Raw genomic sequence first — 14,938 nt, forward strand, 5'->3', positions numbered from 1 at the left:
ATCCTTATTTAAATTTTTCCTTTGTTACTTTTTGAATAAAAATCATTTGTGTATCACTACCCTTCTAATGCAAAACATGGGTAAAAAATGACACGTATTCATTTCCTGTGTTATTTCATGCATGGCTGGGTGTTTCTTTGCTATATTTTTTTAAATAAATGTATTTTATCATTAAATATCTTATTTTTGATGACCACAAATCATTATTTTCCTTTTTCCTTTCTGACTTTATAAACAAAGGTACATTTTATATTTCTACATCACTTTTACACACATCGTTAAAAATTGACCCATACAGTATGTGTTCACTACGGAACACCTACCATTCATTTAACACAGCTGCTTTTGCACATCTGATGGATTTAAGTCTTATTTTACAATCCATAACCAGTGAGAAAGAGAAATATGTACAATACTAACTAGCCTGTTAGCTAGCTAGCTTCTTTTCTGGCTAGCTAACCATAGATCAACAAAATAAAACACGAAATAGAACAATATATACTCAATAGACTTATTGATATGCTTGATATGAAAATATGCTTTTGATTTTCTTTATCCAGAGTGTCAGTATGGCTCGTCGCAATCATTTAAGGCTTACGTTGACATTGGTCATAAAGATGCTGTATGAACAACAGGATGAGGGAAATGAGGAGGCAATTCTTGGTCTTGATTCCGAATCTATAACCTCTGATGCTGAGGACCTAGACTATGTTCCACAGCATCAAGCTGGAGTTGTGGGTCTTGGAATCCAGCTCTCATGAATAAGGAAGGCGTCTTTAATGACATTGGAGACTCATCTTCTGTGTCATCAAAGGAGCCTTCTCCTAAATGAAGAAGGAAGAATAAGCTATAAAAGAATACAGCAAGAAACACCCAGCCATGCATGAAACAACAAAGAAAATGAATACGGGTAATTTTTGACCCATGTTGTGCATTAGAAGGGGTTTGCATAGCTTGTGTATCAAAGGGTTAAAGCATCTTTAGTATTTTTGAGACTTACTTAAAACAGTCTGAAACCTGAGATTTTCTTCTTATAAGTTTTTTTTTTCAGATCAGCTCCCACAAAAAACTCAACATCGTAGTGAGAAAGCTTCGAAGGTAAAAACATGCATCTTGGGATTTTGGTCCTTCACAAAGGAAATAAAACAGGAAAGACAGATTTCCCATAAAACAAATCCTCCCTTTCAGTGAATGAAATGAAGTTCAGTGGGGTAATGGCACAAGCATTGTCCATCTGATGGTGAATTTGAGTGTTGTCTAACCACATTCCTCAGTCTGCTTCATTATAATGCTCTCCTCCTCTCTGCCGCTCTCCTCCTTGTGACAGGAGGCCACACTGATGGCCTGGCTCAAAGACGTGATGAGGGAGGTCAGGCCAATGAGGTAGCCATCCTCCCTGCTCCCCTCGACCCACGGGATGTTGTGTCGGAGCTTGATTGTGTCATGCACTGGGGTCGTCTTCCCAAAGTCTATCATCCACACGCTGGCCATGCTGATATGGTCATGGACAAAGAGGAGCGAGCTGCCGATCACCTGATCAGGTCAAAAATATTAAAAAGCAGTAGATTCATTATGAAACAAAGTAAACTGAAAATAAACTGGATCCGCCAGGAGATCTCCTGGTGAATTCCTTATCTTTATTTGCTTTAGCTTATATTTCATATCCACATTTTACACTTCAGCTAGAATCTAATAAAAAAAAGAAAAGATTTGTCTCTCAACCAACCTCATGGGTTCGGAAAAATGGTGAATTCATCAGTGCATCACTCAGGGCCAGTAGTCTGGAGTGATAGGCTTTCTGAGAGCAGAGATAGAGAGACAGGGGAGACTGAAAGTGTTAACACAGGGTAAAATATCAAAAGTTAAAACGGCAGATAGATAGTAGCTTGAATTCTGGAGGTAAAGGAAGTTGTTGAAGATTTGCATCTTTCTCCGATTTGGCTTTATTTTGAAAATGGATTTGATTTTGACTTTAATTGCTCGTTTAAAAATGATTCATTATATGTTTTCTATATGATGTATCATATCTTCATACATTGTTTTGCATTTCTTTGGTTGCTATTGCAGTGCTTTTGTGTACATTCAAATACAGTAAATTGGAGCACATCCCCCAGTATGATTAGGACAGTTTTTAAAGTTGAGAGCAGAGTAATGTAACTGGTATTTTGGGTATCGACAGAACTGACCAGGACGTCCAGCTGCTTACTGGTGAAGTACAGCAATGCCTCTGTGACCTGAGCTAAAGTCTTAATTTGTCTGAAGTCCCGTTGGACGCTTCCGTCCTCCATCTGAGTCACAAAGACAAAAACACAACAGCACAGACAGGGGTCAGATAAGTAGATAATTTTGGGCTGTATGAGTTGAACAGTGATTTTACTGGCCCCTCACACCTACCATGATGCCCTCTATTCTGAAGCCTAGTGTGGATGTAGAACTGGTTGTATCCCTCCACTGAAGGTAGCGCCACTTGGTCACACCTCTCTGTGTGTGTTCCTCTTCTGACAGGGCGGACGGATCTATTTTCACAATCCTCTGGTACATGTCACTCCGCAGGGTGGCTTTGGTCTTATTTTTGGCCAACTCCTCCTCCTGGTATGTCCTAACAAGGGAACTCCCATATTGTACAATGTGTTGAAAAATAAACTGCTACATGAAAAAAACAGCATGTCCAGTATGAATCTATCCAGCCACACCAGAGGCATGTCAGATCTATAAATACACAAACCAATACAGATACATACAAATACAAAATACAGATGATAATCAGGGAAAGATTTGCTTTGTATGGGAATTACTAGTTATACCACCAAATCCATATTACTTAATAAATTGGGGATGTAATGTTGATTAAAAATTAGGATATGATGCCAACGTTTTAGTTTTCAGGCTAAAATTGTAAAATTGTAGAAGTCAGAAATTCATAATCTGCTTAATGGACCTTGAGGTGAGATTGTCTTGGTCGTAATGAACTTTGAGGGTCAACATTCAAGCCAATGTGTACAAGATGTCTTTAAAGTACTCAAATCCATCTGACAGACAAATCAATATGACTGAAAACTGCAGAAAAGCTACTTTATTTAGTTTTATTTTTGATTTAGAACGTATACCACTCTCCACAATCCGATCCGGACTCATCACCTCTAGAGGAAGACCTCAAACTCTACCTGACTCCCATCTTGCAGTCCATGATCACAGGTTTCCTCAGGCCGCTCAGCAGGTCCTCCATCCGGATGTAGCAGTGCTCCCCCCTGGTGACCGTGCCGTGAAACTCTGGGACAAAGGGTCTCAGTGGGTCCCTCATCAGGTGTTCGAGACACTTCGCCTCCTCTTCATTGTGCAGTTTCAGCACCTCCCCTTCACTACTCAGCTGGAAGTTACCTGGTGACACCAGCAACCGCACAACAGATAAAATGATCATGGTTCCATATCAAAAATAAAATAAGAGGCCAAATGTGAATACGATCTGATTTCAGGACCACTCTTTCAGTTTTAGAAGTCTTGAAGGCTTAAACACCAAAATCTTAATCTCTAAAATAATCTGTATATCCCATACAGGTGATGCGTTTCTCATTACTGCCTGAGAGGAGTAATTGTGGATTTTCGTCTGTGGCTTATTTGTGTAGTTTTCCTGTTGTAATGTCAGTGAATAATTAGGTTTGCATGTTGTAGTCCTCTATTAGGTGACAAGCTGCTAACTCAAGCTAAATTTGAATCACTGGGTATATGTGTTGATGCAATGTGAATCTTACAATCACACAGTCGACATTTATCTTTGAGTGTTTTTGTAACATTTTCTTAGGGACTTTCAATGAAAGTGATCGATACCTCATGTGTAAATGTTCCACCAAGAAATTTCCCCCGAAACTATTTTGCAGTCGCTGCATCCTGGTTTTAGAAGCGTCTTATACAATTGATTGTTTTAAAGAAAAAAATGGGGGAAATAGTTTATATTCCCCTATATTGGAGCAATAATGGGTGCAGTAGCCAGGCCTCTCTCCAGCAGTGACACATGGAGATAGATCAAGTGAGACTAAGAAATCCTAAAGCTGATGAAACCTGATTTAAAACCTAAATAAATAAACCCCAAACCTGAAGTGGCTGAAATAAAAAATATTTTTACTACTATGGAGATGAAAGTAGTACTATTTATATATGGGACAATGTGGGCCATTTACAGGTTTCCGTAGTGTAGAAAAACATATGGTTGTGAAGGTTCTGTAGTTCTTCACGGAAAGTTTCAGAAACAAATAGGTCAGACATGTGATTTGCAGACTTGATTGAAGAAGTGCAGTATCTGAGTTCTTGTAAGTTTCTGTTTTGGATGATCTGTGGCACACACACCTTGATGTCCAGCCAGCTGGGCCCAGGAGCTCTGCCGCCGCAGCGACCAGTGCATCATGGTCAGGTAGGTTTTCCAGGAATGAGACTGAGGCACAAGAGCAGAGCAGGTTATGTTGTTTTCACGCTGCACAGATGCTGAGACAGTACAGTAGTATGTGAAATATCACCCATTATGAATATTGCATAAGGCATGTTTATCGTGTACAGGGAGTGGAGCCTATCCCAGCGAGTTGGATTGTGATCAAGCTTAAGAATAAAGACAAAGATATTCACCATCCCAATTCAACTGAACCTGAATGTCTGCATGCCTTTAAGTGGAAAGACCTCACCCTGTAAGTACTGCTGAATTTGGGCCCTGAGCCAAAAAAACGTGAGAACCAACACAAGGCTGCATATTCATCTCTAGTTTCACCTTGTGGATTGGTTTGTTTGTACGTTTCTTCAGACAAAAATGTCCACCAATTAAATTTCCCTCTTTGAGAAAAACCTGATAAAACACGACCCAAGACCCTTCACTTTTTGATATTATATCTGAGATTGACCGAAGTTTGTTTTAGCCCATTATACAATATTAACTCATCATGGGTCTTGAGTGTACAAAACAAACTGAGCTGTTTGTATTTAAATAAATAAAAAACTACCACTAAACACAGACATAACATTAAAACCCAAACTGAAAAAACATGGGAAGCTCAAGTAGATCTGAGCATGCTCAGTAGAGACAATGATGATGCAAAATGGCAAATTAGACTTCATCCTTCAAATTACAGGTGTTTACATCCTAAATTATACTGTTTTGGTCACTTATTTACTGCTTCTGAATTCAGATACAAATCATCACCTTTGTTTACTGTTCACAGCATAAAAACAACATTTCCTCTGTAATCCTCCTCTATCTGCAGCCGCAGCAGGAGACGGACATGCAAACACCATTCAAATCTTACCCTGTCAAAGTCCTCATTCAATCCCATGCAAATCCCCAGGTCCACAGGCGCAAAGAACAGTTGAGAAATGTAATTTTAAACCTTCCATGGAAAAACAGAACAACCAGTGCCTATAGTATAGTAAATATATAGTTTTTCAACTACATCCATCAATTATTATTTCCGCCATTCTCACCTTCTTGGATGTTTTCTTTTTGATATCATCCTCTCCTTCACTGAAGACGTCGTCGCTCTCCACTGAGGAGAGGTTGATGGAGCAGGAGGAGGTGGTGGACGAGGATTGTAACAGCTTGGAGAGGATTGGATGTGGGGAGGACCATTGATGTGTCGTGGAGCCTCCTCTTGTTCTCGGCAGCTCCTCAGCCTCTTCCTTAAGGTTTTCCCCACTCCCCTTGTTCTCTCCATCTTCGAATAAAACGGAAAGTCTCTTCCTCTCTTCATCCCTCTCTTTTATTTCAAAACTGGAGTTTCCACCTCTCCTGTGTTTCCACTCTCTCTTTGTGCCCCCTACCCTTTCCTCATCATCACAGCCCCTTTCTCCACCATTCTCTTCCACTCTTCTCTTCCCACACCACCTTCCTCCCTCCCATCTGTCTGTATCGTCCTCATAGCTCCCTCCTGACCTCTCCTTCATTTTCGCCCTCCATTTTGCCCTCACCTCATCCCTTGCACATCTTGGATTCACTTCAACATCATCTTTTCTTTCTGTGCTTTGAAAACCCTCCATCCAGTCTTCATCCTTCATCATCTCACTGTCCCGGTCTCCGAGTCCACCTATGCACTGACTGTAAGGGGGGAAGCTCTTTGTCCACTGGAGACTGGGTCTGGATCTCGCTCCGACTCTCCTGCAGTTGGATGGTCCTTCTCCCAATGGAAGGATTTGGTGCAGCTCGTCAGAAAAGTCATTACCCATTGTTTGTTCAATTTCTCTTTCCATTTTCATTCCCTCCATGTGGCTATCATCCGTGTCCATCTTTGTATCCATGGAGGAGGCTGATGGAGAATCTCCACCTGAGTCCAGCATGTCTGTGTGAACTTACCTGTATCTTCCAGGTGTTAGTTTTCAGTGACTGAAAGCTCTGTGCCTGTGTCTGTGAGTTGCATCTCTCTCTCACGTTCTTTCTGCTGGTGCCATATTTTGCATGCAGTGACGTTACTACGTTTCCAAAGCCTCAGCTGCTGGAAGTTTGCCAACTGTGTCCCACATCAACAGGACATCCAGGAATGATATCCGCCTGTGTCAGATAGCAGGTGTCATCACACTGAATGAGTGTGTACTTTGTTTACTGTATTGGGTTGTGTTTTCTGACAACACAAAAGATTAAACAAATAGACTTGAGGGTTTTTAAAAGGTTTATTGCAGCAGGTAAACAGAGTAGATTCTAGACAGGACAAGACACAAGCATTTTGACATAAAATTCAATCAATTAAAATTATTTTTGTACATTAAAAACGATGCATAGTTTGCCCAATATGTTTTAATTATAATTTTACATTTTGCTTTGACAATTATATTGAAAACATTTGAAAGTAAAGTTCATCCCTCAGGATTCCTGTCAGTATTGGATTTACTCTTTCGGAGTAATTTTCAACCACATATCGCTCTTAAATCTTGATCATTACATCCTGCTCTCTTTGTTTCCTCTCTCTTCTTCTCTAATGTCCTCGGGCTGCCTCTAATTCATTTATTTCCTCCTGACAACGTGTATTTATGTTCTGCTGCTCTGTGCTGGCGCCACAGTGCAATCGGGCCTCTTCCAGCTCTGATTTGTGGGGGTTACCTGGAGGGGTTCCAGCAGCTCTGCCGTACCTGTCAAAGAATTTGTTTCTGCAGTCAAACATGCTACAACACACTCACTTTGTCAGTGCCAAGTGAATAATGCTAAAAGCTCAAAATAACATAAAATTTCTGTGTGCCTTTGCCAGTGTGTCTGTGTTATTTCATTGTACCCGCAGCAACATCTTTTTCATCCTCTTGCTGGTTGTTGTTCATGTTCTTTTCCCTCTCTGACTCAGGTCCATCTGTTCTGAGCTGTAAACAACAAGGAGAACAAGCACTCAGAGGCCATCCAGTCTGAGCCACAACACCAGAGAGGATTCAATTCACACTCTGCTTAAGCACAAACTCATGAAGTGCAGCTAAAGAGAGGGAGCTGTGTGTGGTAAGTTCACTGTTGTCAGCTGTGCTTGTCCTCCCGCCTGCTCCACTTTCCACTCCTTTCTCATCAGCAGCCTCACGTAGCTGAGGATGAAGAGGACGCTGAGGAAGATGAAGTTACTGGACACGCCCACCAGGGCCGATATGACAGGGAAGTAGAACAACAAGTATCTGATGAAAGGACACAGAGAAAAGCAAAGAAACATGTAATTATGGTATCACAGGTGTTGTCATATAATGAGAAACAATATTTCTCTATATGTACTAGAACTACGGTGATGGCTAATAATCAATAATCAGACAGATATTCAAAGGAAAATTCAAATTACCACCCTGCCTCCGCCCAACAGTGCAGTTTCAGTTTATTCACATTTTCATTTCCAGATTCATATGAGATCACTGTGACCTTTGACCACTAAAATCGAATCAATTAATCTTCGAGTCCAAGTAACAAATCTAAAGGCCTAAAACATATTTTGTGAGGCCCCCGTGACCTTGACATTTAGCCTTTGATTTGACCAAAATCGAATCAATTAATCTGTGAGCCTAAGTGAACATTTGTGCCAAATTTTAAATGATTCTCTTGAGGCGTTCTTAAGCTAACACGTTGACAAGGCAAAAAAGGATTTTGCGAGGTCAACACGACCTTTGACCTTTGACCACCAAAATCTAGACAGATCATCTTTCAGTCCATCTGAATGTTTGTACAAAATTTGAAGAAATTCCCTCAAAGTGTTGCTGAGTATCATGTTCACAAGAATGGGGGGGCGGACAGAGGCAGAAAAACACAAACTCTCAGCCATGAGATAGAAAATGTTAATTTCACAGTTTTCTTTGTGATGTTACATAAACTATCAGCTATATGATACAGATTAATGTTCAAGTTTGTAAGTGACTCTCACCTAATTCCCTTGAAATGAGCATGAACATAGAACTCAGATGAGTAGATCTGCACCCTGGTGGACAGGATCTCAATGACGGCTGTGACGGAGGGGGCATACTGAACATGAACACACAATTTATTGGTTAGACTTAAAGCAAAATACTTTTTCATTGTTCAAGCAGACTTAACACATGCACATACTCTCACAAAGGAGTGCACCACTACTCACAGGGTCGTCTGTGTAGTCGGAGAAGAGCTCCACCTCCAGCACTTGTTTCTGCTCAGTGGCTCCGGTCAAGAAGGCAGGGAGGAACAGCAGCGTTCCCAACGTCCTCAGCAGCTCTGAGCGATATCGCAGCATGCTCTGACCACAACAGAACCACACAGTCACCCTGACATCACACTACCAGAAATTACTTTATACAATCCTCAACCCTCCAATGTGGGATACCCCAACTAACAAAGATATTTTCAGTGGTGCCTTGATGAACATTTAGGAAAATTGATGTTGACACTTTTTATCGTCTGTATGACCCGATGACTGGGTTGTGTGTTCAGTTTAATGACAGCTGATCTCAGTGAACTATGATCAACGCCTCTCTGATAGTGTCCGAAGGTTTCTAGGGCAGCTCAGTGGTAGAGCGGTTAGCACTATCGCCTCACAGCAAGAAAGTTATTGGTTTGATACCCTGGTTGCGCCTTTCTGTGAAGAGTTTGCATGTTCTCCTCGTACTATCCACAGTGCAAAGACATTCAGATTGGGGTTAGGTTAATTGGAGACTCTAAATTGACTGTAGGTGAGAATAAGCTATGAGTGTTTGTCTCTATATGTTGCCTCGCTCCCAATGTCAGATTGATACGCGGTATATATGTAGATAATGGACGGTTAAGGTACTGCCTGTGTAGTAGCGGATCTCTGCAGCAGGCGTATAAGCTGCTCTAATCTGGCTCTGCCAAGGTTGCGTGATTAGGAGGCTATTGTGCGTCAGGGCTATACTCACGAAGCGAGAGCTGGAGGTGGACAGCGGTTGCCTTGCCTGAGAAACACACAGCAAAAGCAAACATGCACCAGTGAATCATTGGAGTTTGTAGGAACTCTAATAATAAAGCAGTTGGTTGTAAGTTCACATGAGGCCGAAGATAGGAGCTGAGCAAATCTCAGTACAACTCACAGTGCGAGCAGAGGAGGCGACCGGGCCTCCCTCCTGAGAGAAACAGGTCGTCCTGATCATAAACATCCCAAGCTCCTGATTGGCTAGAGACTCAGGCATCTCCAGGATCAAAGAGATCTGATAGGCCTGGCCAAACGACAGCACCTGCAATAAGATTTTGAAAAGAGGACACCCTTCAACTAGTAGTACAGACTTTAAATACAGAAAGTTAGATGCACACACACACACACACACACACACACACACACACACACACACACACACACATGCTCATACATACAGGTTTATTGTTCTTCATCAGAGAGATGTTGGCCACTGGATAAGTGCACATAAAAGAGTTGGGAGATTCACAGTCTGACCTGCACACAAAAAGGTGAATGACTGAGTTACAGTAAGACATAAGCCATAGCATAAAACACACTGTATTCATAGTGTGGCCCTCAGCACTTCACTTACACACCTGTAGTAATAGTGAACAGGTGTCAAAAAAGACGACAAGGGCATGTACGAGTAGTAGAAGCTCCCGTATAAGAAGGCAGCGAGGCACAGGATCAGCGAGATGATAAAGAACAAAACAATGCTCCGTATGACTCTCTGATGGACACTTGACATCATCATGGCGACAGCATCCCGCAGCCTCAGGAGAGCCCGACCAATGAGGACTGTCGGTTCTCCTGCACGCGAGCGACTTTCTTGATCCATAAAGATCTGAAAATCCAAGAGGCAATGAAGAATATTAAACTGAAAAAACAGATTCACCAAGAATACCTGCAGAGCAACGCATACAAAAATACCCAGAAAGGTCAATGAACCATGTCACAGGCATGTTTTACAAGGGGATGTAAAATTACAGATTAATTAAAAGAAGAATGCTGGCATCACTGAGAATGAAATGTGTTATTTGATTTGATCCTTATTTTACTGAAAAAAGAAACATGGTAATTGTACACGGTCACAACAACTCAGTGATGATGCTGATATTTTCATGTCCTGAGGTTGAAAGACAGGTCGGTACATTCATTATACTAATGAGTGAAAAACCACCGAGTCCAATCTCAGTCACAAGCAGAGGCCTCGCAGATCATATGACTCAGAACTGTGTCAATGGTCGACTGCAACTTTCACTTTATTACATGTAACTGGAAACCATCAAGCTGTTTGTATAAACTGTACAAGATGCGGGAGGAGGAAACGTTTCACTAAACATAAAATGTAAATGTAAGATGGAGATGATTATTTTCTTGTTTCAGGTAATTCAAGTTTTAATCATATCTGCTTATTAAACACAAATAATAATAATATACTGAAAAATTAAGATTTGAAGGCAATATGAAACAATCTTTTAAAACAAATTGTTTTGATGAGTTAAAAAACATTAGGGCAGAAGAATAAGCATAAAAATGTTATGGATGTGAGAAGAAAAAATGGAAATTATAAAAATAGCCAATAAGATCAGAGCCTGGATGAAAAAAAAAAAGCTTTACTTTGACTTTAGTTTTTAGAAAGTCCAATATGAATTCAGACCTCAACTCTCGGGTAAACACACTTTATTTATCTATAAAAGTTTTAAACTAGGATAAGGAGCTTGTCAGACAGATCTCAAGGGATTTGGGATTGTACAATAGCAAGGCCTTTTGCTGAGGGAGTCCAAGTCGAGAAAAGGTCTTCAAGATCAACAAGAAAATCTTAAAATAAGCCACCAAAGAGAAACGGGAATAAAGATCTCTAATTGTGGCTTTGGTGAGAAGCCTGGCTGCTACGTTTAGGACAAGCTGCAATTTATCCAAACTCACTCACATGCATATTTTACGATACATCATAATCAGAATCGTGTTTATCACCAAACATACAAGTAATTTGGTTTGGTGTTTGGTGCATAAAAAACTAGGTAGAAAAATGAATAAGTAAGTAAAGTAAGAGGCGAGCAGTAAAGTTCTGGGAGAAAAATAAAATCAGGAACCTAAAACACAAGAACAATAATTAAAGAAGCTATATTAAATATATATAAAAATGAAAGTTCAAAAGTAAAACAATATGTACTATATGAAAATATGAAAGTATGTGCAATATATCTAGAGTTATGTTTTGGCGAAAGAATATAGGGAACTGAAGCATTTTAGTTCAACATCCAGATCAAACATGCCTGTAACAGCCATCTGCCTTTAGTATGCAAAAAAAATCCTCACCTCTGCTTTCAGTTGCTACCAAACTGTGAGGAAATGACTTCTCCTTGTGTTGATCCACAGCATAACACTGGCTCCATGAAGTGTTGTGAACAGAGAAACACTAACTTATCTTTAGCTCTTTGAGAAGCTGCCATTGGACGACAGGGTTAAGTTCGTCCCACATGAAGAGATGAGCGCCACATCCTGCGTAAGCAAGATCCTCTCTCACCGACAGGGGGCGGTACCTCCTCGTCGAAGAGACCCGGTAAAACATCATCGAGCGCAGAAGAAGAAGACACTTCCGCCGCCACACAGCGACTGGCGCTAAACGGAGAACTACAGGAAGGTAAAGTGTCATCGTATAAAAAACTCTAAACAGCATGTTTGTTTAATGATGTTTAACAGGAACCATTAAAAACACTTGAAAGTCTGTAACAGAGGAGACGTGCTGTTTATTTTAGGGGAAGTGTTCGATGTTTGTGGTCATTGACAGATACGGACACAAATGATTCCTCTCGAAATAATATTCATTTGACCAACTTTAAATAAACTTCTTCTTGTGTTGTTACTACAACTTCATTAGGTATTAATTAGTTCAAATATTATAATAACATGTCTGAATACTTTACAATGACGTTATAGGGCAAAACTGTGAAAAAATGTTCTGTTTATCATAATACAAAATAGAGAAAAGCAGTTTTATCTGAAACTGTCCGATTATTTTTTGGTGAACTAACTTGATTAATCATCTATTTGCTGGAGTTCTTTATATCAAGCCAATGGACACAGAAGGGAAATTAATCTATCAAATTGTATTTATATCGCAGTTTCCCTGCAGTTTGCGTAAAGCAATTCAAATTGCTTTACGTGCTGACGAGCAAGGACAGCAGACATGTAATGACTCAAACAATTCCAGACTAATGTAAAAGAAATCAAATGAAAATGTTCTAATGAAATCAATAAAACAGATTTAAAAATTACATACAATTGAGTGACAAGTAAAATTGAGAAAAGAGAATAGAGCAATTTAAAATGTAAAGTAAGCAAAACCCAGACAACCTGCTTTCGCAATAATAGTGAAGGTTGCACAGGCTGAACACTCGGTATAAGTGGAATAGTAGAGTACAAATAATTGTTATTAATTTGTCCTCTCCTGTCTTCTGGTTGCAGGATGTCCTGTAACACCAGTGTGACTCGTGTCCGTGTGTCGTCAGTGGGCCAGGCACAGACAGCTCCAGTCCATCTCCTGCCCTGTGAGGTTGAACACAACGGGCCGGCCCAGGTCACACAATACTTCACAGCGACCACTAAAGACCAAAAATATGGTACACACACAGTATGTTTAATCTCCGTCAGATTTGTACTTTTGCAAATGAAAGCTGCATTTCATAGGGAAAATGATCAGACTAAGGCTAAGACTCACTGGTGTGTATTTCTCCCTTTACAGAGAAGACGGTGTCATTCAGAGGGCGTGGGTTGAAGGGGCAGGAGCTCAGCTGTCCGCAGGGTTACACTGGCCTGGTGCTGAAAGATATCAACAAGCCCGGCTCTGACCAAGAGGTAAACACCACTAAAACTGTCTGGATCAATCATCATAGCGTTGAATGCATGAGGCATAAAATCAGATGTGCAGGGGTGTGGGTGGAGAGTGGGTAAAAATGACTCAATACAGAATAAAATATATATATAAAATAAAAATACTTGGGTTGGTACAAAAAGTGATATCTGCCAAAAGCAGGGTCACTAAGCACCCCTGCACATGCTGCAATTTCTATTCTTAAACTTCATGAAATAAAACAATCTGAGAGACACTCATTTGTTTTAGTTTTTCTTTGCTGGGGTTTGAATTTACTTCTTTTCATCCCCCCCCAAAAAAATCAACAAATATGCAGTTTGACCATAGTTGCCAAAAGTTTAGTAAACAACTGAATGTATACATGATGCTAAATGATGTGTTTGTATGTGTGTCCAGGACAGGACAGTGAAGGTGTCCTCTGTGTTCGACAAGCTGACTTACTGGAACATGGAGACATCTCCGAATTCTGACGACACTGTTGTGATGGCAATGGATTGGCCAGAGCTTGCTGAAGCTGTAAGTTGTTGGTTGTTTTTTTTTTACTTAAAACGCTGGTTTAAGACTTTTCCTGTGTCACCTAATATTTGAAAATTGATCTTACATTATCTAGACTGTAGTTTAAGATGGGTTCATTTATTTAGTATGTTTAACCCTTAATCACAAGCATGGCTTTAAGGATATAAGTTAACTAAAGCTGCAGCTTTTTTTATTCATTACATGTTTTTACATTTTCCAGAGGAAATTTGTACATTTGTTGATTTGTTTGTTCACTGACAGAGCAAACTATCAAACAATAATTTTAATCACACATTAGTTTATGTCACATAAGCATATATGTTATATATGCGTTATAGGTTAAAATTACTTTTGCAGCCTAAAAGCTTTATGATTAATTGAGTCTTTCAGTCCACATACAACTTACAAATATGAAGAGTAGATACAAATGGTTCAATTAAATGGATCTCTGGGTAGATATTGGATATTCTGGTTGAGATTGGAACAGTGGCACTGCTCTTTGTTTCTCTTCAATTAAAGAAAATAGACAAAAACATTATATTGACAACAATATTTAATCAGAATATCATTGTTTGGAAATACAAGGACACAGAGGCAGACAGATTTGTAGGTGGACACTGATATTTTCTCTTCACAGATCCACGGGCCGGTCGAAGACTGAAGTTAGAGACCAAATCTCCCGCTAAGAAAAGGCTGGTTGATGTCACCTCAACGTGTTTGGAATGAAATGTACAGATACTGCTGGTTACCGGCCTGTAAAACGACTTCCGACATACTAACCTGTGTAGTGTTATTGTTGCAAAGCAATAAGTTACAGGTGTAACATTTATATTTTTGTACTGTACATGTTCTCTTGTGAAATAAAAAAAAATGTGAACTGACCAACCTGTGCATTGTGTGTCACTGAAACATGAATATTTACACATTTATTCTAAACAGAGTTTATTCACAACAAGGTAACATTTAGATTTTCAACATTTGCTACTATAAAACTCTAAATAACAACTGATTCAACTTTCCTTTATGACTCCAAAACTCTTAGGTTTCTGTGGCAATACAATACTAATCAAATGTCATTAAACCAGCTCCAAAAACAGGTGAAATGGTGCAGAAGAACAAATCCCACAGTGTCAAACAGTCATTGAGGCACATTTACAGTTTTAAATTTCAACAATGAGAGAGG

At 39.9% G+C, this 14,938-nt stretch overlaps 3 protein-coding genes across 3 annotated transcripts; 1 reads left to right on the top strand and 2 right to left on the bottom strand.

Moving 5' to 3' along the window:
• Nucleotides 1-194: 194 nt before the first annotated feature.
• Nucleotides 195-6,376, bottom strand: si:ch73-22a13.3 (inositol-trisphosphate 3-kinase A). The gene is made up of 7 exons (XM_035162375.2): nucleotides 5,461-6,376; nucleotides 4,342-4,426; nucleotides 3,165-3,378; nucleotides 2,395-2,599; nucleotides 2,187-2,288; nucleotides 1,727-1,798; nucleotides 195-1,533 (listed from the first exon to the last, which is right to left on the bottom strand). Exons 1-7 carry the CDS (start codon nucleotides 6,307-6,309, stop codon nucleotides 1,258-1,260), a joined length of 1,803 nt encoding a protein of 600 aa, XP_035018266.2. The 5' UTR covers nucleotides 6,310-6,376; the 3' UTR covers nucleotides 195-1,257.
• A 249-nt stretch (nucleotides 6,377-6,625) lies between these two features.
• Nucleotides 6,626-11,821, bottom strand: LOC118112171 (seipin). The gene is made up of 10 exons (XM_035161260.1): nucleotides 11,685-11,821; nucleotides 9,959-10,206; nucleotides 9,779-9,857; nucleotides 9,499-9,642; nucleotides 9,328-9,363; nucleotides 8,556-8,690; nucleotides 8,346-8,443; nucleotides 7,458-7,614; nucleotides 7,236-7,317; nucleotides 6,626-7,095 (listed from the first exon to the last, which is right to left on the bottom strand). The coding sequence occupies exons 2-10, from the start codon at nucleotides 10,198-10,200 to the stop codon at nucleotides 6,995-6,997; spliced, it is 1,074 nt and encodes a 357-aa protein (XP_035017151.1). The 5' UTR covers nucleotides 10,201-10,206; nucleotides 11,685-11,821; the 3' UTR covers nucleotides 6,626-6,994.
• Nucleotides 11,822-11,918: 97 nt separating this feature from the next.
• On the top strand, nucleotides 11,919-14,636 carry rnaseh2c (ribonuclease H2, subunit C). Its single transcript, XM_035161262.2, has 5 exons — nucleotides 11,919-12,009; nucleotides 12,834-12,988; nucleotides 13,111-13,223; nucleotides 13,636-13,755; nucleotides 14,393-14,636. The coding sequence occupies exons 2-5, from the start codon at nucleotides 12,835-12,837 to the stop codon at nucleotides 14,414-14,416; spliced, it is 411 nt and encodes a 136-aa protein (XP_035017153.1). The 5' UTR covers nucleotides 11,919-12,009; nucleotide 12,834; the 3' UTR covers nucleotides 14,417-14,636.
• Nucleotides 14,637-14,938: the final 302 nt, after the last annotated feature.

The sequence above is a fragment of the Hippoglossus stenolepis genome, chromosome 7 (assembly GCF_022539355.2).
Source record: "Hippoglossus stenolepis isolate QCI-W04-F060 chromosome 7, HSTE1.2, whole genome shotgun sequence".
In the NCBI taxonomy this organism is placed as follows: Eukaryota; Metazoa; Chordata; class Actinopteri; order Pleuronectiformes; family Pleuronectidae; genus Hippoglossus; species Hippoglossus stenolepis.

Excerpts from the sequence above, each read along its gene's own strand:
- si:ch73-22a13.3 (XM_035162375.2), bottom strand. The coding sequence starts at position 6,309 with ATGCTGGACTCAGGTGGAGATTCTCCATCAGCCTCCTCCATGGATACA. Across the intron at positions 1,799-2,186 it reads GTAAGCAGCTGGACGTCCTG|AAAGCCTATCACTCCAGACT; the intron begins GTCAGTTCTGTC and ends CTCTGCTCTCAG. Across the intron at positions 1,534-1,726 it reads CATTTTTCCGAACCCATGAG|GTGATCGGCAGCTCGCTCCT; the intron begins GTTGGTTGAGAG and ends TGACCTGATCAG.
- LOC118112171 (XM_035161260.1), bottom strand. The coding sequence starts at position 10,200 with ATGGATCAAGAAAGTCGCTCGCGTGCAGGAGAACCGACAGTCCTCATT. Across the intron at positions 9,858-9,958 it reads CCTGTTCACTATTACTACAG|GTCAGACTGTGAATCTCCCA; the intron begins GTGTGTAAGTGA and ends TTTTGTGTGCAG. Across the intron at positions 7,615-8,345 it reads GCTCATTTCAAGGGAATTAG|ATACTTGTTGTTCTACTTCC; the intron begins GTGAGAGTCACT and ends TCCTTTCATCAG.
- rnaseh2c (XM_035161262.2), top strand. The coding sequence starts at position 12,835 with ATGTCCTGTAACACCAGTGTGACTCGTGTCCGTGTGTCGTCAGTGGGC. Across the intron at positions 13,224-13,635 it reads AGCCCGGCTCTGACCAAGAG|GACAGGACAGTGAAGGTGTC; the intron begins GTAAACACCACT and ends ATGTGTGTCCAG. Across the intron at positions 13,756-14,392 it reads GGCCAGAGCTTGCTGAAGCT|ATCCACGGGCCGGTCGAAGA; the intron begins GTAAGTTGTTGG and ends TTCTCTTCACAG.